Below are 22,533 nucleotides of genomic sequence, written 5' to 3' on the forward strand. Positions count from 1 at the left end.
AGCTTTGGTTTGTGATCCATTGTGACCATACAGGTAGGTATGAAATCGTTCCACACCAAAAACGATCGCAAGCAGTTCTTTCTTAATACAAGCACAGTGTTGCTTGACGTCAGAGAGAGTCTTGCTAGCAAAAGCAATGGGTTTTATTTTGTTGCCATGAGGCTGGAGCAGGGTGATGCCAAGGCTATGAATACTCCTGTCACACTGGAGGTACACCAGCTCATCTGGCCGGTAGTAATGAAGTGAGCAGTCAGAAACCTCAGTTTTAAGGTCTTCAGTTTGTTGTTGTTGTTGTTGTTGTTGTTGTTGTTGTTGTTGTTGTTCGTCTTCTTCCTTTTCATCTCAACGTCGTCTTTTTATTTCTCTTCTATTCTACTACTTTCAATCTCAGCGATCCTGTGCCCTTCTTGACTGGGACATCCTGTATAATCTAATCAATTCTGCCTCCAAAGGGTACCGGAAATAAACGGGTCATCGCTGTCTGGTAGTATAGGATCCCGAAGCCATTGGTAATGCTACGGGAGGCTGATCTATCAACAGGTGTAAAGTGTCGAAGTGGTTGTACTATCATGGACATGCACTGCCATCAGAGTGGTATTGTTACGACGTTGTGATCATTTGAGTTCCTTAGACCCCTATGGAATGTCTTGGCCCAGTTTTGGACTTTCTAGTTAGCTGTGACTGATGAATGTCTGGTCTGTTAATGATGACAAATTTTAAAAAAATGGGTTGATCGATGACAAGGATCGCAAACGATCTGATACGTTTATTACAGCGTCCTGTAACACACAGGGCTCGACTCGTTCACCCAACCCAACATCACAGTGACAACACCACTTCTGTTCTCTGGATTTATGTTACAATCACAACAAAACACCTGCATGAGTCAACCCACCAACTCGTGCGCTACACTCAATTTACTTTAGTACCATTTTATTCAATGCAATGGGGTTTTAGCCCCCTTCCCCCGACACACACCCCGTTGGACTTAGTCTGAAATGAGGGCTTATGGATTTGGTCTCGATTTCCGTGTCCGTGCGTGCGTGTGTGCGTGCACAACCATATCTCGGACATGTACGGACCGATTTTACTCGAAGTTGGCACAAAGCCAACACATGTTGGTATACATATGCACATCATTTTGCTTCACGATGCGATCAAAAATGGCCGACTAGTGGCCATTTTAGTTGTAAAAAAAAAAACAAAAACCCGGTGTCAAACACATCCTCAACCATTTCTTGGACATGCATTTACCGATCTTGTTCAAACTTGGCACCCAGATAACGAATGATGGCTTGCATAGGCACGTCATTCTCTTTCAGATCCAAGATGGCCGACTGGTGGCCATTTTGTTACTTAAATGTGTCCCTAACCATTTCTCAGACATGCATGGTCTGATTTTGTTCAAACTTGGCACAAGCACATTACACGATGGCGTACACATGCACCTCACTTTATTTTGTGATCTGATCGAAGATGGCCGACTGATAGACTAGGAGCCGTTTTAGCTGTACATAAATATGGCTGGCCCTTTAACTCCGTACAGCAAAATTACTAAAACGACGGGGGCTGTGATGTATTATGTCTTTTTTTTTTTACCTGTCAATCTAATTTTACTTCTGTTCAATCACGTATTCATACATTCATATCAATTCTGCTGGCTTTGTCAGAAAGTAGATTGGACAATGACATCTCTTCTGACTCTTTTGTAATAGTTGGTAACATCTTTTATCGACTTGATCATCCTTCATCTCATGGTCTTGGTGTTTATGTCAAAGACTCTTTGCCTGTAGTTCATGAAAAGTCGTTCAAATGTAGGACTCATGAGTTTATGTGTTTTCGTCTTGCTCTCCACCATTCCACAATATGTCTGTTTTGTTTTCTGTATCGTTCGCCTTCATCATCCTCATGTGCAGTGCTAGATTCCATCTCGGACAGCATTGACCGTGCTATTTTATTGCATCCTTCAGCTCGGATCATAGTATCTGGTGACTTCAACGTTCGCCACAAGGAATGGCTGATCATATATTCTCGTAATAGCGACCCTCCTGGCATTGAAACTTATCATTTTTCTGCTTCTCAAAATCTCACTCAAATTGTAACATCCCCTCTTCATATCTCTGATCGTGATTCTGATGAAAGGTACTTACTTGATCTTTTCATGTGTTCCAACCCGGATTAATGCATTGCCAAGATTCTGCCTCCAAATGGTAACTCGGTTCACTCAGCTGCTTCTGTACATCCCTCAAAGTCTTCATCCCCAACTACATTCCATCCTTTTCACCAAACTGTTTTTCAGTTTGAGAAGGCTGATTGGGATGGATTTCGTGTTTTCCTCTGGCTGATGTACCATGGACATCTGCTTTCTGACTGGATCTGGATTTGTCTGCTGAGGAAATATCCCAATGGATTCACATTGGCACTGAGAATTATATTCCTTCATGTACCTTTTGTGGATAAAGGTTTATTCTCAACCCCAGTTCACTCCTGCTTGTGTACGGCAGCAATTGCTCATCGTAACCATTTTTTATTTTTTATTATTATTTTTTTTCCAAGCAGTAGTATTACTTGACTTGGGAAGATTTACTTGACTTGAGAGGGAGGGGGGGGGGAACCTGCCTTGATTGATTTACATCTGTTACATTTCACTTCACAAATTAAAAATTCCTCAAACCCAAATGGTATTAAAAAATATTGGATTCCATTGTTTGCCCACATATTCAATTTATCAAGTCCAAAGTTTTTTGAAGTATTGTTTAATTATAGAGTTCGAAAATGGTTATGACTCTCCTTCAATGAACTCTTTATATTGTTGTGGTTGACCAAATTCGCAAACCACCATTCAGGTCCCTTAGGTGAGATATCTCGGTAAGTATATGTGTAGTTAGGCCCAAACCCGTTGTCTAGAGGGAATAAATGTCATTCATGAGGGCTGCGACTCTTCAGGATAGCCGTTTTTCTTTTACTATCTTTATTTTGGACCAGCCGCCATTATTACCACCACCAACCACGTCTCAACAGCCATCACACAACAACCACCAACCACAACGCGGCCACACAACAACAACCACCAACCACAACGCCGCTTCACCACAACCGCCACGACCTTTACCGTCACAACTCGCCACCATCGCATCACCGTCATCTCGCGCCACTCGTGGGCACCGATGCTGGACTCGTGTAGAGCGCGCACCGAGCAGCGTGTTCAAAAGCATCGCGGACTTTCCCCAGAAAAACGGATCAAAAACGACTCGCGCCCACTTTTGTTCCGTCCAATCGGTGAGCGAGGGGCGATTTGGCCCCGCCTCCAGGGCGTTGGAGGGCGGTCGCTATACGCAAATTCATGGATCAAAAAGCATTCACGCCCACTTTTCCTCGGGCCAATGGGGAGCCAGCAAGAGAGGTGAAAGGTCGGAGGCAGAGGGTCAAAGATGAAGGAGCGAGGCCACGGGGGATATAAGGGGCCGCGTTCGTCAGTCGAGGCAGTTCAGTTCGCAGGAGGAAGAGTTGAGTTGGAAGTGGAGGGAGTTGAGTTTTGGAGTTCGGAGAAGCAGTTCGCAGTTGGCAGTTCGCAGTTGGGAGTTCGTGGAGTCGGAGTGAAGAGGACGGAGCTGTGGAGAGGCGGCGGCGGCGAAGGCGGACGAGGGGGTGCTCGCGTCGGATTCGGGGAACTGCGGAGGGAAAGGCCGGCGGCGCGACCGAGGTCGTGGTGGAGACGCTCGTCGCGGGACCCGAGATTTTGTGAAATCCTCCTTTCCCCGAGCATCAGCAACCCCCTCCTGTTTCCCCCTGCGCTGAGATAGTGCGACAAAAGGGGGCCCCCTTCCCACCCCCTACCAGACACTGTCCGCGAGGCCCGCGGAGTTGAGGCACCACCGCCACTTCGCGTCTCATCATCAGACGGGTAGGCCCGACACGGTCTCGGCCCCAGGCCCGCCTACCCCCTCATCCTGGAGGGTGGTTCTCTTTTCTTTTGCTTTGGGAATGTGTGTTGTCGGCGCCGTCTGTGAAGTAAAATTGTATAAGTGTTGCCGAGTGCCCGGTAGTCGGATAGATCTGCATTGTTGCATTTGCTTTTTGTCTTCTTCTTTTACATGTGCTTTTGGTGGAATTGTATATGTGTGCTTTCCGTTCATCGCGAAATAAATGTGCTTATTATTGAACTGTTTTCCCGCTTCGCTTCGTCATTTCTTTCATTGAATCCCCATCTTGCTTCACGTAAAGGGTTGGTCGTGGGCTAAGACTCCCGATAATTAATCGAACCGTCGAGGCCGACGAATAACACCGCTCGGTTATCCCGATAGTACGGAACGGGTCGCTTAAGTGGCCCGTGTCCGAAGTCGACCTGCGGCGAGGTGCGATCGCCCGGTCTACCCTCCGTGTGGGTACTTAGGTAGGTCGAATTTGGCGAGCAACCCTATCCCACGCGGGGGCCGATTGGCTCGATCGCGGTGAGACCGAAAGGTCCACCCGTGACTGGTTCCCGGCGTTAGTCCGAGAGGGTCACGACTGGATTGTCTGTCCGGTGGGCGACGTGCCGCGATTCGAGTTACGTGGCCGTTCGCACGCCGGCGGGCGCGAATCCGCAACAATATGTACCCCGGTAACATGAAAAAGTATAATTAGACAACAGTCCGATCTCTAACTTCACTTTTCCCTCATACTACCCTCACTCTGACTTCCTCTCTCTCCTCTCACCCCTCACTACTTCCCTCCCTCCCCACATCGTATCTGACCAGATACATTCAACCCAGCTAATAGAATGCATTTTTGGCTTAAAACACCAAAATTCCTCTGATTTTTCTCACCCTTTGCTGCAACCGAAACTTAAACCATCTCTGAGACTACAAAAAATGTAATCAGAAGGTGAATTATAGTTATGATAAAGCTGCGAGGGAGTCTGAATGGACTTTATATTACAGGCCTTAAAATGCAAATTTTGTCTCAAAATTTGAGATCTCTTTGACTCCCATGTATTGGGTATAAATTTGATGTTAATGTATAACTGGAGTTGTCAGTTGATTAGAGATTTGTGGAAATCATCTGAACAATACTTGAGGTTGTCATCAAGTATGTACATAGTTCTCGAGCACTTTGTAGGCCAAAGATCTGTGATGCGTGATGATACTCTCCACCTCTTTGATGCATTCGCAGTCTTCTATGTACGATTTATACCCAAGTCTGATGGGGACATGTACAAGCACACATTGTATAATGCACAAGGACATCCCCTGTCCCTACCTGCAAGCATTTCTACCCCTGTTAATATCACCAAACTCAACCCTCGTACTTGCAGGTCACTGTTTCTCTCCTCTTCACCTGTTGTCCAACTGTGGCTCCACTTCCACAGTGGATGCACATTTCCTTCCTAACACCAATGGGAAGGTCATATCTGGGACTTGGGAATGCACAGGGTATGTTTAAAATGATCATATTTATTGTTATTCATGTTTAGGAGGAGGTGGTGGGGAATGGGATTGGGAGCTGTACGGGCTGTGAGGACCCATATATATATATATATATATATATATATATATATATATATATATATATATATATATATATATATATATATATATATATATATATATATATATATATATATATATATATATATATATATATATATATATATATATTGCTTGGTTCTGGGACCGTAAGATAAATTATACAAGATTTTTACATGTAGTGGTAAAAGGGTGTGTGTGTGTGTTTCTATGCACTCCCACATCTCGGTTGCACGAGAAGACGAGAAGCCACTTCGTACATTTTGAGGCAAAGGTTCGCTGTTATCAGCTCAGGTCACACCGCTCCAGACCAAGACATTTATCAACATTTAGGGCAAAAGTCTCTTGGCCAGAAAGGACAGCCAATTCAACTTGTAGTATAAAACTTACATTTCTAAAAATCCATTTGTTACAATTTAGAATACATTAATATAATTTTTTTTTCCCCCACACTCCCGTGTTTTTTTTTTTAAGGAAAATTTGATTAATTTTTCTTCCACATGATTACCATATCCCGTTCCTGAAGGATAAAAGATTTCCATTACTCAAATTCAATCAACAATGGCAGCGAGTGCTCATATCAGAAAATGAGTGAGTTTCCATTTAATTTATGGCCTGTTCATCAGCATGTCACACATTGAAAACATGCTACCCAAAGTCAGAAGATAACCAGGTCAGGGTGTGGATAGAGCAGCACCCAACGGGAAACACAATCGAAGCATTCCTTGAGCTGAGGAGAAGGCAGATGTTGGTAAATACGAGCTTGGGCTTGACACTGGGTTGAAGGAGATGAAAAGGACTCGAGAGGTGAACAGAGATCCAGCCCAACAGAGCCTGGGGCCTCGCAGCAGCAGTCCGTGCAATCAGGCCTGATTTCACCAAGCGAGCTGTGCACGTTAGATGCAGTCACTTTGCAGCACGAACCCCCACCCGCACCATTGAACACATGTTGTAAACGACTCGCAGTGTGGAACTCCAGGCCTGTGGTACATTGAAGCAACCACAGCAAGTTCACGATGTATTTGCAGAGCGGCAATTGAGAGTGTGGCTCAGAACATTCCTCCACGCAGGCACCACACAACGCCGATGTTAAGACTTTGCTCAACCTTCTCCTCAGTGGGTTTTTTTCTTTCTTTTTCCCACATTGCTCCATCTTATCTCCTCAGGAACGGGTACAGTTTCATAATCACGTGTTGAATGCCCAATCACCAAAATCTTGGTTCTCTCATCGCCCAATCTTTGTGTGGAAGTTCTTTCCAAGTTTCATTTAGACGAAATCGTACATTTGCATAGTTTAACTGCTTTCAACACTCTGAAACAAACAAAACCAAAGTTAACAGCGAGTAAACATCATGGGCTCATGTATTTCCACAAGACTGACAAAGGTTCTTCCAAAGCATTCAACTTGCATTATCAATATTTTATCTCTTTCCTTATTATTTCCCTAAATGACAAAATATACAGAAATCTCAGTTGTATGTGAACTCAAAACATTCATCTCATTTGCTATTTCCATGTAAAGGCAAACAGTCTTTATCAGGGTTCCAATTTGCGATCAATAATTCTTTTCACCAAAATATTCCATCATTTCTCCAAAAATATGAAAGTAATCTATTTCTTCAAGAACTGAATCAAATTAGATTTTGCACAGTTACCATTTTAACATTTACATCTGCTAAACAATTTACAGTTTCATTCACAAATAGTTCCAGAGCAATTGCCATTTTTTATGATCTTGATTTAATTCTCAGTAACTTTTCTTTATCCTCAATTAACAGATTAACAAGGTTTTTTTTTATGAGCTTAGTCTGAAAGTAACTAACACAGTTATCGCACAACCCCCAATTTGAGAGTTCCACTCCGCTCGGCCATCCTGGCATCGAGTTGCCGAGCTGCAGAGCGTCCTTGGCTGCAGAGCGTAAAATATCTCAAAAATAATGTTTAACCAATCTCTCTTAAACAACTTTTGGTCCAGACAATAAAATATTTTCTTTTAAAATCCATAAATCAACAAGTGAAATCCTTCAATACAGCGCATGTGGTGAATCAAATGAGTACATTAATGTTAAAATATGCAATTTATGATTTTTCAGTTGAAAAACAATTAAAAAGCGTACTTAATATTTGTAATGTAAAAATCTTGTTTTTATTGTGATAAGCACCTTTATATATAACAGAAGGAATGAAATTGTTCGATACAGCGTGGCAGGAGGCCGCAAAAGAGTGATTGTAAGTAAATTTCAACTACTAATGAATGACGAAACACTTGTTTATGGCTAATATTAAAGAGAATGATGGCATAAGAAGAACTTAGCTTGGAATCCTCGTGCATAACACCGCCCACACAACACACGTGGTGTCTTTTGACCAATCAGGAGCAGTGCAGTTACAGTATCGTTTCCTTCAGCTCGATTGGTCTTGTCCTGCACGTGATGTTTTCGGGGCTTTTTTTTGTTCTTGTTGAATCTGAGGAGATTATTTTTCGTTCTTGTTGTAAGTAAATTTCAACTACTAATGCATGACGAAACACTTGTTTATGGCTAATATCATAGAGAATGATGGCATAAGAAGAACTTAGCTTTCTGCGTTCGGCGCGAAATGCCATGGTGGACGGAAATGACGTCTTTCATTCGTTCGTTCGTACATGAGGGGAGCGTTTCTTCGTTTTTTTTTTTCCGTCAAGCAATAAATTAAATGGTTTTCACATATATAACACATTAGTTTCACAAATTTCCATTGAAATACTCGGGTATTTCCATCAATTGTCGCCATTTCCGTCGAGGTTACGCACTGCATCAACCAGACGGCCGTCATTGGCTGTCTTGAGGCATGTGGGTGGGGGGGGGACACCGGACCTACCGGAGACGTGGTAGACGACGCTGGGGACATTTCAAAGTCGGTGCAATTGTATACAGCGCACGCGCTGTAAAAATTAAATCTTTCACGTCTATCCAATTAAATCATGAATTTACCTTGACTGAATCGATCAAAGGGTTACACTGGGTTGTTTGCCATTGCCTTCCCAGCACAAGTTCAGGCAACCTCAACATTCGCAGATGAATAAAACAATACGCCTATTTCAACGTCCATCCGAGGGCATCATCAATTATCTGTGAATCGCCCCACGTGATAAACATCACCAAATCATTAAAATAATTCCAAGTCACGTTTCCACATTTAAATCACATCTTTTAAGTACAATGGTTACAACTCAGATCAAATCTTCGAAACATTCACAATTGTTATTTCAATTTATCCAAAATCCCCATGGCTTTTAAGTAAACTTTAGCACTTTTTCCCCAAATGGACCTCACTTTAAACAGATTCAGTAGAGAGGGTGCGCAACAAACACCAAGCAACAAGGAACAGGAAGTTCTCTCCACATCCGGTGGGAAGAAAAAGAAAAACTCTGACAGGCAAAACCCACAGTTTAGCATTACTCTGTCATGGCTTCAACACGCACACTAATGAGCATTGCATTTCATAGACTTGCGTGACAAATACCAATCACATTTCTATATCATTTTAAAGTCATTGCCAAAGGCATGCACACTTCGACACAGCCTCCATCCTCTTGAATCTGCATATGAATCGAATTTCACACTTAAAGCTAAGACTCAAACACAGACTCAGTGGAGAGACATGCCACCCCCCACAGATCCAGTGGAGGGGGCGAGCTGCACTGTCGCAGCTTGCGACCTTCATGTGGAAATACAAAGCCAAGAATGCATAACGTGCCAACCCAAACACACCCACAGCTTAATTCAGCATGAGTTCATCCTCAGACTGTCTTGCTGAGGTGGTTTTAATTATTTAATTTATTTTATGAATGTCCATCTCTTCACGCTTTATTTGTTGCAATATTATTATTTCTAACAAGACATTCATGTATCACATCGTCCAGCAGTCTTTAACTCCCCAGCGAGCTCACAATCGCTTCCAATTCAGACCCCCATTTAATTGAATTCACACATACAACTGCGACCTTCACGCATTATCAGCACCAAACCACGAACATCCAGGCTTTCTTTCAACTCTCTACCTGATATTTCTTCCTTGGTTGTTAAAAATATCGTCAAAATCCCAACAGAACACGTTTCATTGCAGTGAATATTGGACTCGCACAAGTTTCATTTTTTACTCTCAGCAACACATGCATCTCAATGCAAATCACCAGCCACGCTCCCAGCCAGTCAATCGTCTCCTGCACTCTACAAAACGTTTCGTGCAAATCATTGCATTTACAAATCCGTAAAACCTCCACACAATATAATATAACAACCTCACTGCCAACAAACTTCCAGTGAGTTCAATGAACAAAAGGTAACTCTTATAACTCTTACAAACAGGTAACTTATAATATTTATCTATTTTCCACTTAACCATAACCCTATCTCGGCGTCTCAGCCGTGTCCTCGGCCTCTCTCTCTCAGCCGGTCCGTATCAATGCAAACATGTGGCATGTCACTTCATCATGCCCATTTAATTACTCCTCTGGATCCTCGTCGAGCCTCTTCTTGTACTGTGCCCTCTGCACTCCTCAAATTGTACAGTTGAGTTTCCCACATCTGGGGAAAATCGCAAGGGTCAACCTTCCCCCCTGAAGTGCAATGGGTAGGCCTCGCCCTGAGAATACTGTCTTAATGATCACAGTATCTCTCCTATCAGGTAAGTATCAATGTAAATCCTCTTTTCCTCCAGCACTTTTCTAAAACAACTACAGTACTTATCGTTTCCTTTAAAACGGACTCTCTCCGCTAGATCCTCTTCTTTCTATCAATAAAATTATCTGACAATGAACTTTTCTTTGTTCGAAATGCGTTACCTGCTGAGAGCGCTCTCCCTTACCTTCGCTCAAGCACTTGTCATTACTCCAGGCACTGCCTCCAGCAGATTAAGCACCTCCGGTCACGAGCACCGCACAACCTCGGTTCGAATCCGAGTCACCAGGCGCAAACTGTTGTGGATTTTTTTCACCCACCCTGTTGTGATCGTTGAAGGATTCTTCCTGGTTGATTGTGGAATCCTATTTAACTTCAGGCAGAGTTTAACATTTGTCCGATTTGGTTATAAAATCCTGCATAAAACCCTGACACTGATAACCGATGTCCACACAAGTCCTTTCTTTGTGAAACAATTTATTTTGTAATTATCCACCATACACTTCTCACCGTCGTACAATGAACTTAAGAATCCCCATTGATTGCAATATTATTTGGTTCTATTTCATTTATTATTTCTTTTAGTTAACAGTTAAACCAACCCGATTCAATTCACCTCCACATTACATCAGAGTTTTATTCTAACTTGGTACTTGGTCAGTCCCAAGGAGTACAAGCCACTGAGATTCTATACTTCCTCAGGTGCTTGCACTGAAACAATTTTACATTTCAAAGCATTTTATACTTTCATGGGAGAGTGGTGGGGGCTATCAACCCAGATTGCATACGTGTCCTTTAGGCGAGAAGCCACTACGGTGATTTTGAGGCAAAGGTTGGCTGTTATCAGCTCAGGTCACTCCGCTCCAGACCAAGACATTTATCAACATTTAGGGCAAAAGTCTCTTGGCCTGAAAGGACAGCAAATTCAACTTGTAGCATAAAACTTACATTTCTAAAAATCCATTTGTTACAATTTAGAATTCATTAATATAAATTTTTCTCCCACAGTTAACCATTTTAAAATTGCCACTGTGTCGTCTAAATGCTGAAAATGATGTTAAAAAGAATATTTGAATTTTACATTTAACGCTAACGACGGCAGGTTAAAAGTGCCCGCCGAGCAGAACCAGGTCATTGAAAATGTGCACACACAGCGCATGCTCAAAAGGCCTCGTTTGCATTCATACTTCCTTTCAAAAATCATGTATTGTCTCACTCAAAAATGGAATTTGATTACCAAGTGAAGTTTGTCATTTCCTCATTCATTTCTTTTTAAGATCCATACCGTTGTGTTGATGCTGTTTTTACATCCCTCTGACACACATGCTGACTTTTTTTTTCTTCAGATAAATCAACGACTATCCTCAAGACGTTTTCGTGTACCAAGAATGTTCATACCTTTACCGAGAGATCTTTGCATCAGAACCAGAAGAGTCATTGTGCAAAGTCCAAGGATTACAAACACAATTGTTCTCATGACCAGGTAAAAGTGAAGAGTGACACGTGTGAAAAGATCCCCAACTGCACTGAATGCAATAAATTATTTAGTTGTTCCTCAGCTCCTCAGGAACACACGAATACCCACGACGTTACAAATCCGAACAAGAGTAGAAGACGGAATAAAGAATCTGAACAGAACTCAACCTGCCAATTATGTTTGAGGACTTGTACAGGAGAGAGACCATTCAGGTGCAGTGTATGTAAGATGTTTTATCGGAAGAAATCCACCTACGAAAATCACAAGAAGACCCATGCTCGAGAAAAGCGTCACAAGTGCACGATATGTCAGAAATCATTTTATAGAAAATCGAAATACGAGGAACACTGGAGGACTCACACTGGGGAGAAGCCACATCAGTGTAGTGTGTGTTGTAAATCATTCTGTCGCATGTCAGGCCTTAAGGCACACATGATGACTCACACTTTGAAATCTGCAAATGGAGATAACATCCAACGGGAGAAGCCGTACAAGTGTTCTGTGTGTTCGAAGCTTTTTAGTTATTCTTCAACCTTGAAAAACCACAAAGTAATTCACACTGGAGAGAAACCGTACAAGTGTTCTGTGTGTTCTCGGGTTTTTCGTCATTCTTCAACCTTGAATAAACACAAAGTAACTCACACTGGGGAGAAACCGTACAAGTGTTCTGTGTGTTCTCGGGTTTTTAGTCTTTCTTCAACCTTGAGGAAACACAAACTAACCCACACTGGGGAGAAACCGTACAAGTGTCCTGTGTGTTTTAAGGATTTTCGTCTTTCGATAACCTTGAGTAATCATAAACAAACTCACACTGGGGAGAAACCGTACAAGTGTACTGTGTGTTCTCAGTATTTTCGGCGTTTGTCTACCTTGAATAACCACAAACTAATTCACACTGGGGAGAAACCGTACAAGTGTACTGTGTGTTCTCAGTATTTTCGGCGTTTGTCTACCTTGAATAACCACAAACTAATTCACACTGGGGAGAAACCATACAAGTGTTCTGTGTGTTCTCATGATTTTCGTCGTTTGTGTCTCTTGAATAGACACAAAGTAATTCACAATAGGAAGACTCTCACAGAAGAAACTTGCACAAAAATCAGGAAAATGACCAAATACCAAGATTTTAAAGAGGTGGTCAATATGACTTGGAAATTGAAGAAAGCTGAAATTCTACCAGTGATAGTTGGAGCTTCAGGAATGATAAATAAAACTCTTACTGAGTACTTAAAAATCATTCCGGGAAATATCACAACAAATGGGCTTCAAGTGGAGGCTGTCAGAGGTTCAGTGAAGATTTTGAAAAGAGCCCTTGGACCGAAGCTATGAGGAAGACGTGATTATTTACCAGTGTGGTTCATGAATAATGATCATTTACCAAAAAAGGAGGTGGAGATTTTGACTTCTGAGAGAACTTCATCCCCCCTTCCAAAACCCACAAATGGAGATAAAAACCAGTTGGAAAGTCACACTGATTGAGAAAGCAATGATGTTCTGGAAGACAATGCTGATACTACCTTACCTGGATCTCACATGCAACAGAAAAATGACCAAAGGAACAAGAAAGGTGACATCTACTGCACATGGATGATCTAAAACTCCTTGCACCGAATGATAAGAAATTGACAGATCAACTGAAATTAGTAAAGCAGAACTCAGAGGACATCCGAATGGAGTTTGGTCTTGATAAATGTGTCAAATTCACATTTGTACAATGAAAAACAAAAAGAACAGACAACATCTCAATTGATCAATGTACAACAACACAGGAACTAGAAAACGAAACATCCTACAAATACTTTGGAATAGCAGAAGCTGTTAGGGTTAGGGTTAGAAGGCCCACAGGTACAACACAAAAAACGTGCTAAATAATCAGCAAACAGTACCGACACAGAATAAGACTAAGACTAATCCTGAAGTCATCCCTCTCCCCAAGAAACAAAACTAAAGCTATAAACCAACTTACAGTTCCAGTATTCCAATACAGCTGTGCAATTTAAACTGGCCACAATTGGAGATCAACAACTGAGACGTCAAAACAAGGAAACTTCTAACTATTCACAAGATATTTGAGAAAAACCAATGCATACCGAGGTTGTACTTTCCAAGACGAGGAGGAGGAGGCAGTCAGATGGAGCTTAACTCAGTGCACAGAACAATGAGTGTAGGACTCGTGGAGTGCTCAATGTGAAATGCTCAAAAGACTATCTGATGAGATTTGTGCACGAGCTGGAAAACAACAAAGCAGTAAAGGGAATAGAACCCAAGAATGCATAAGGCGGGTCCATTTGATCCAGGTTTCATTTTGCATTGTACCATACGTAATTTGCACATGACACATTCCATTCAAGGTTTGTCATCTCTGGAGGAATGTCCTGATTCATTTGTGGTGTATTCAAGTTATTTTGAAAGTTTTCTGTGTGCTTTAACATTCTTGGTTTCTCATGTACTTCCTGATTCTTTTCTCATCTTCGTGCTTATTTCATGATCTTTCAAATCGGATCAGCGATTATATTTCTTTGACAAAGACCAGCATTTTATTTTACATTTACATAATCTTTGAATGTATATTATTTTCTTCCAATGAAAAAAATCACATGATCCACCTGATGTGCGCGTATCCTGCCTTTTGAGAGCGTGTTACGAACCTTTCCTGTTCCCGTATTTATCAACATCGTTTTGTCATTCATTGGGGTATTTTTTTCCATTTTGAAATCATTTACCACCTTGTTTCTTTTTATTCTCATTATTTCCAAATTTATGAGGTTTTTGTGAGTTTTATCTTCGTTTGCTTTCATCCTTTGTTTGCTATGCCCTGAAGGCATGACGGCCAATTTTTCGTTTGGTTTGTTCAGCCTGTTTTGTATTATTCTATTTCAATTGTTTGATTTTATGTCGGTTTATTTATTTTACCATTAAAACATCCAATCAATATGTATCTCGTCATTGTATTGACGTTACTTCAGCTAATCTGCTAATGGAATGGTTTTGGTCTCCACGTAAAGTATGTTCGTTGGATGGATGAAACAACATCTCAAAGGTTGATAGGATGTAATGTTGGCATACAAGACATCTCAAATGATTGCAATGTTCGAAATTCGGGAATGCAGAGGCCCATATCTAAATTCCCCACCCCCTTTCCTCACCCCCCAGTTATTCACTATGTCAAAGCATAATCTGACTGTGAATGAGGTTCTGGCCCTGTTGGATACAGAGCCGATCCCCATCACCACCGATGATGAGTCAGAATGTTCAGAGCATGATTCAGACTCAGATTACCAACTGGATTCAGGTATATGGCTGGATTTGAAAATGGCATCAGCTTCTGAAGAAGTTCAGTTGCTGGAATCTTGCAGTAGTGAGGACAGTGATGATGTTTCTGAAGAGGAAGCCAGACACAATTCCCAAAAACACATTTGAACCAGTCAAAATGGGATGTACTGGAGTGGAACACAAACGCCCACGTGCAATATAATGAAGAACCGACCAGGTCCTGTGTCCGGACATACCACGTTGTCACCCAAAGATGCCTGGGATATATATATATATATATATATATATATATATATATATATATATTTTTTATCACTGACAACATTCTTGAAGAAATTCTCAAGTGTTCAAATCTTGAAGGGTGAAGAACAGCAAAAAACCCCAAAACATTCACTGATATATCAAAAAATGAGCTTCTGGATTTTTTTGGGCCTTTCGCTTTTAGCAGGGTATGAAAAAAGCTGGGACGTATCTGTTCGTGAGCTCTTTGGGAATCACCTGTCAAACCAACTATATAAAGCCACAATGTCCATCAACAGGTTTGAACTCATTTGCCGTGTTTTGAGGTTCGACGATAAGAGAACCAGAGAATTTTGTCTGCAATCCGACCACATGACGGCCTTTCAGTATGTTTGGGACCTTTTCCTTGTGAACTGCCGTAAGAGGTTTGCTCCTCATGAATGTGTGATGGTGGATGAACAGCTGGTACCCTTTAGTTAGAAGGCGATGCAAGTTCCTCCAGTATATGCCCAGCAAGCCAGCAAAGTATGGACTAAAAAATTTCTGGTCATGTGATGCAAAAACTTCATATGCTCTGGATGGGATGGCTTATACTGGGAAACAGCCTGGTGCAGAAGTCCAGAGGAATCTGGCATCCAAACTTGTACATCAATTGTGGAACACTGGGCAGAACATTACCACGGATAATTATTTTACAAGTGTGCCCCTTGCTGAAGGATTGACACTTGTGGGGACGCTCCGGCACAACAAACCTCATATCCCTGTGCTGATGAAGCCCAACAAAGAACGGGAGCTTCATAGTACGGAATTTGGCTTCAATGCAAACATAACCATGGTGAGCTACGTTTCAAAAAAGAAAAAGGCTGTCATTTTGTTGAGTGCAATGCACCATGACAAAGCAGTCGTGGAAGGGAGCAAAAAAACCCCTGAGGTGGTCATCCACTACAACAAAACAAAGGGGGTGTTGATTGTATGGCTCAAATGGTTTGCAACTACTCCTGCAATCGGCAAACCCATAGGCGGTCAATGGCCATGTGGTACGATTTTTTCGATGTTGCTTGCCTGAATGCATACATCCTGTTCACAGCAGAGCATCCTGAATTTCACCATGGTGTTTCATATCAACGACGTTTGTTCCTCAGAGAACTTGTGCTGGAGTTTGTATTTCCTCACATGCAAAACAGGGCGGAAGGTACTACGTGGTTTCCAAGGAACATCACTGCTGCCATGGAGATTTTTGGTGTAAGCAACAAGCAGGGTCCACATGTGGCCAAGACCAGGGTCCACCAAAAAAGAAGCAGTGTTTTTGTTGCCCTTGGAGCAAGGATCGCAAAAGCAGAACGACTTGCGATAAGTGTGCTGAGCACATTTGTTTGTTTGCAAGGAGCACAGCCGTGTTGTGTGTGTGAAATGCTTCCAGTAAATAACTTGTCAGTGTTTGGAGGACACAACACATCATTTATTGTTTTTTTTTGTACTGTATTTGATTGTTTTGTGCTAATAAATGTCTTTTGAATGCTTTATCTTTTGCATCGCTAGCTTTAGCATGGCCTTGTAAAATACTTCGCACACTTCGCTGTGTACTTGTGGCTCAGAGCATATTTACAATACATCTTCCAAATAATAGGAAAAATGAATCATTTTTTGACCAAATAACATCCATGAGCCGAAATGTTTTATATAAAAGCATTACAATAACGGCCATTCTCAGAAAAACGTACAATTTATTTGAAAAAAATGTCCACAAACATATCTTCAATATATGCACTCCAACTGCAACAGAAAGCCTAGGAATGATTGGAAATTTGGAAAATGACATGGAAAAAATATTCTTCTTCTAATTTGATTCCACAATATTGTATAAATGTAAATTATGTAAATGAAATGTCATTTCCGTTACCTGTCCCAGGACATGTCATCGTACTAAAATTTGTAATTACTCCATTAAATGAACTTTGTCAGGGAATTGAAGTGAAAAAGAATGATTGGCAATAGTTTTAATACAATTTGGATAATTTGTCACAGAAAAGGGAGTAGAACGATTGAAATGATGCCAATCCCTTCATTAACTTTGAAAATGTCATTACCGTTACTGATGTTGAATGAAGAAGAATTGTTCATAGAGTGGCCAATAGGGTACTTTAAGTCAGGAGACAAGTTCTCAAGTCACCATTTTAGAATTTACAAGGTCAAAGAATTTGAAGAATCAAGAATAAAACGAGGTAAATATTGAATTTTTTCTATGTCGGAAATTAATGGTCATTACCGTAACCCTCAGATAATGTGGAAGAGGTTCGTTCATATTCCAGGCATGTTTGTAATCATGAAGTGCTAATATTTAGTGACTTTCATCATGTTTTTTTTGGTAAAATTTGGAGCAGTGTTGTCCGAGAAAAAGTAAAAGTTTGTCATTACTGTTACTTTTCATGAGTCATTACCGTTACCCGTCGAAAATAACGGTAATGACAATCTGATATTTTCAGCCGGGCAAGGTGTGATAGCATGATCATTTTATCAGGCTTTAACTTCCAATTCTCTCACCTATGAAAGGTTTTGTTGAGCAGCAATCGAATATTCCATAGAACAATCAAATGTAGCGGAAGAGTCGACAAATGTCGCATGTTGTTTTCTATGTATAACTGATTCTGACCCAATATTTGGTCATTGACGGGTCACTCATTACAAAGTACGCACGCTACTATCAAAGGGGATTCGTACTTGTGTCAGTATGGTTCGACTTAAAAAGTGGGACCGATTGCGTGAATAAAATGCATCTACATATGTTAATGTGTCCTATAAACTCGTATAGTGCATAATGTTTGGTTTCGTGGAAAATCAACATTAAATATGTGAAATTTATATATAATTGAAAACGTTGGTGACTTAGAGCACCAAGATAATTTATTTGGGAACAGTGCTGTATCGATAGTAGCACTAATACTACTACTACTACTGGTTTCTTGGTTTTCAGACAGACAATATGCCGAATAAGAAGAAAAAAGATATTATGGCCGAGTATCGGAGAAGAATCCGGGAAGATCCTGTTGCACACGAGGCATATAAACAGAAGGAAAGGGAGAGATACTTGAAAAGGAAAGCCGACGGTAAAATAAAGCTCGCTAAGGACATAAATGAAAGGCAACATCGATCGGTAAATAAAAAATGGAGGGAAAACACAAGAAATTACCGTGACCGTAATCACAATACAATTGATGTTCCAGCTCCACCCACTCCAGCGCTTACACCACCAACACAGGTTTCTCATCAAAAAACAGCCGGGAGGAAAAGGTTGCGGCGTGATGGGCGGAAAGCGTACAGGATGATCAATAAATTACAAGATCAAGTGAAGGATCCACGTAAAAATTTGAAGAAGCTCCAAAGGCGGAATAGAAAGATAGTCGGCGAATTAAGTAATAAGAAGACAGCGGTTGGTAGAAATGCACATGAGTCACCAGGTACGAGAGCGAATAAGTTGGTGGTATCTGGCAGTCAGCATGATGTTCGGAGAGAATTGACTTTTGGATTTATCTTGAAAGACAGCATACGGGCCAATATTTATCGTACCAAATCCACAAAAGGAAAAATGCTCATCCAAAATGTCGTTGTAAATAATTTGCTGAAGAAATACCAGCTCCTGGAGAAGGCGAAGGTGGATCTTCACTTTGCTAAGAGGGGACTGGCGAAATGAGTAGAAGACTCTCCTCTGGTTTTGAATGCTGAACGTGTCAAGAAGCGGTGCCTACCGCGAGTTGCAATGATGGCTGCTGATTTTTATCTTCACGATGACAACAGCAGGCAAGTGCGAAACGATAACGAGCAAGAAGAAGTGTTCCAAGCGGTATCTGACTGAGTCAATGAAAACTTTACACTCGAAATTTCTATCAGAGAATCCTGAACACTTTTTATCGTATTCGTCATTTTGTGGTCTCCGTCCTTTTTACATGGTGCAGCCAGCACTCAAGGACAGAGAGACAACGGGTTGCAAAGTACATATGAATGTGGAGCTCAAGGTCAAAGCGTTGTACGATGTCGGTGTTTTGATTGATCCATCAATCTGCAATCTCATCGACATCGTCGTCTGTAGCCTGCATGTACGGAAACTGTCCTCAGTGCAGTGACATTACCAAATTATACATTGATCCCTGTCCGGTGAACGATGAAATCAATATTCCATATCATGAATTCAGAACAGCAGTGATAAACAATGGCAGTACCAGTTCAAGAATACAGATGAAAGAACATGATAGCGATACAAAGGAGAAATTGTGCCAGAAATTCGAGAAAGAATTCAAAGAACTCATGAAACATCAATACAGAATCATTAGTCAGTACTGTGTGGTGAGGAAGCTGAAACAGGAGATTGGGGATGCGGAATGTGTAGTACAGTGTGATTTCAGCAAAAACTACGATTGTTTGTTGGGCGAGGAAACGATGTCGATGCACTTTGGAGCTTCTAAACAGCAGATATCTCTCCATATCTGCCATGTTACATAAAGGAACGAGACGAGGTGTTACTGTACGGCAAGTTTGGACACCCGTCATACAGCTCCGAGTATCTGGGCTCAACTTGAATCTGTACTCACTGATCTGTGAAAACATGGAGTGCAAAAGTTAGATGTTGTCTCCGATGGACCAACGAGCGACTTCTGCAAGGGAGAAAGTGCTGCTTCCTTGATCATGATTTTCTTCCTGACTTCAGAGTTGCAGAAAATACAATCTGTCTTGAAAAAGACATTGCCATCTTTATCTGAACTTCTTCTACTTGCTCAAGTGGAACATGATGGTTCAGATGAATCAGATTGTTTGGCAAGGCGGTTGAGATTCATAGTAAAACTCTGATAACATTCTCTGTGATATCCATGATGCTCTGTGATGATGACAGGGAGAAATTTGCATGTTTCTATGATCTGGTAGATCAAACCAACAGGTTGAGAGAGTCTTTACTTGTATATCTCCTTCAACCGAGCAAGTTTGCTATCAGCATCCTTAGAAGCAGATAGTCGTTGAAGTAGTCCATAATATAATGTAGTCCTTGGATATGAACGATGCATGATGGTTTCTGTTGGATATCTTGTCTGACATTTCCATCATCCTGACGATGCTTCGAAGGTGGACCTTGTTCTCCAGCAGTCTGCGTTGAACTTCTTACTTCAGACATCTTGTACATACATGAATGTGGATCTGAAAATAGAAGTCAAGAGAATATTGAAGCAAAGTATGCTGTTAAAAATGTGATTACATTATACATTAGCATGATGTATGCTTCATTTTGGTGTCAAATGGAAAGTATTAGGCAACAGATCATTACTCTTGAATATCTGTTATGTTTTCTCTGAAATGTCCACCTGGAAAATAAAGAATATTGAATATTTGGGTAAACCGCCTTAGGTATATAAGGAAAATGAGGGTGTCACCACTCAAAGTCCACTAACCTAATCAATGGACATGATATCAATGTGCAAGACAGAAAAAATGAAGCAGAAGGAAACGAGCTTCAATTTGATATATAATATGTGGATATTCAATCTTTTTGTGATTCCTAAAAAGTATGTTTACCCTGGTTCGGAATTCACGTTCTTGGCAGAGCCACGATTCTCATTTTTCTGGTACCTCCCTTAAAAGGGCTCAAATACTTAGTGCATCCCTATATTTTGAATGTTAACATTTCATTTCATGCTCGGGACATCTCAAGGCTTCAGAAAAATACAATTGTCTTCAGTGGTTGGGGGGGAGGGGTGCACAGTGGCCCTCTTTGGCCCACAACCTATGGATTCAGAGCCGAAGTACTGCTAAACTGGAGGTTCGTGTTCCGATTCATGATCTAAAATCTAAAGTATTCAAAATATAAAATTCAACTGAAATTACATAGTTCCTCGATGAGCTGAAAGGATGACGTCAGATACGCACACTCGTCTCTCAGCTTTCTAGCCTGGCCTTGAATCCTGATCCAGTTGTAAAATGTCATCCCGGTGTTTCACAGTCAGGGTGGTTCATCAATGTGTGTTCTGTCCCATGGATGGACGTTAAACTGGCGTCCAGTCTACCAGCATTCGTTGGTGGACATTAAAGACTCCATGGTGTCCTTCGAGAAGAGTACGCGAGCTATCACCGGCACCATGTCCAAATTACAAATTCCTTCCCTCACCAGCACAGGGCACTGCATCAGCAGCACAGCGACGCCCTCGACCATCGTGTGGCATACGAAATGAAGAAGTAGTTCCTCAATCATCGCCGGACGTCTGTACACAGAGAGAGTGAACCCATTGCTTTACCCCGCTTCTCGCTTCGCACACGCGGGGTAAATGCAGGTTACCCAAGTTAAGGTAGTTATGAATGGGCCAATGTGTGTGCCGTCCTTCTAACCGATCGAACGAGTCACACTTTCCTTGTGGAATATCCGTAACTATGGTGAATGTGTGATGCAATCAGGGAGTGAATGCTGACGTCACTCGGCCTGCACCTGTAGCCTGCAAGTGACCTGCAGCTGATACGCAAGGTATCACTCTACTGAATTGGCTCGGTGACGTCATGAGTTTTCCCTCGCTGAAGGCCGCATCACCCTGATCCCCTCCAGGATTCTGCACACACTATCACTTAATTTCCATCACGTCTAATCTATCTATAATTCCAGCAATATCTGTGTGTCTGTCTGTCTGTGTGTCTGCGACCGCTGTTTCTCGACAACCACTGGTCCGATCTCATTGAAACTTGCCAGGTATATTGCTGGGGACCTGAGGATGTGCCTTTTCCAGGTTTGATTTTAATCGGACAAGTGGTTCCCAAGTTATAGCCATTTATTTAGCAAACTAATGACAGGACACGGTGCTATGACGTCACGATTAACGTCACAATTTTTTTTTTTTTTTGCACGTACGGGCACGCGAGAGCGAAGGAACGGCCTGTGTGGTTGTTTCTGGCACGTGGTTTAAAAGTTTGTTTTTTTTGCACGCACGCACGACCACGCATGTATGTATGGGCACGCACTAGTAAACATAAATAAGAACGACCACATTGCCGTCACCACCTGTTTCAAAATCCAGTCACGGGCCTGATTGGGAAACACACATATACAGAGTTATTAAAAAAATCAACTCGACCCCTCAGAGTCCAATCCACGTCAGCCTCCGCCACGGTTATATTAGAACGAGCCGATTCGTCACACGGTCACGGTTGTTTAACCCCGACATGGGGCCGTTCAAAAACGACGTTCTGATTAAGCCTGAACATTATTCGACATATTGTTTGATTCTTGGGTCCCCCATCGTGATGAACACTCGACCCAAACAAAGACAATGGAAATCTAACGCAACAAACCTGGACAGTGGAAAATCAGCGGAGGCGTGAGGCCTACCAGAAAACCAAGATGGCGGCCATG

The 22,533-nt window shown here is 41.7% G+C and overlaps 1 protein-coding gene and 1 pseudogene across 1 annotated transcript in view; one reads left to right on the plus strand and one right to left on the minus strand.

The window, feature by feature from the left end:
• LOC147010005 (uncharacterized) overlaps positions 1-22,533 on the plus strand; it is a 55,696-nt gene that overhangs the window by 16,019 nt on the left and 17,144 nt on the right. The window contains exons 5-8 of the mRNA XM_085861220.1: positions 11,515-12,967; positions 14,756-15,012; positions 15,367-15,623; positions 15,763-15,993. Of these exons, the coding sequence (XP_085717346.1) occupies positions 11,515-12,967; positions 14,756-15,012; positions 15,367-15,623; positions 15,763-15,993 (2,198 nt within the window). The remainder of the gene's footprint in view (positions 1-11,514; positions 12,968-14,755; positions 15,013-15,366; positions 15,624-15,762; positions 15,994-22,533) is intronic.
• Positions 10,041-10,183, minus strand: LOC147010006 (U1 spliceosomal RNA; annotated as a pseudogene).

Source organism: Eptatretus burgeri, chromosome 17 (genome assembly GCF_056783735.1).
Source record: "Eptatretus burgeri isolate ZD-2024b chromosome 17, Ebu_testis_v1, whole genome shotgun sequence".
NCBI classification, from domain to species: domain Eukaryota; kingdom Metazoa; phylum Chordata; class Myxini; order Myxiniformes; family Myxinidae; genus Eptatretus; species Eptatretus burgeri.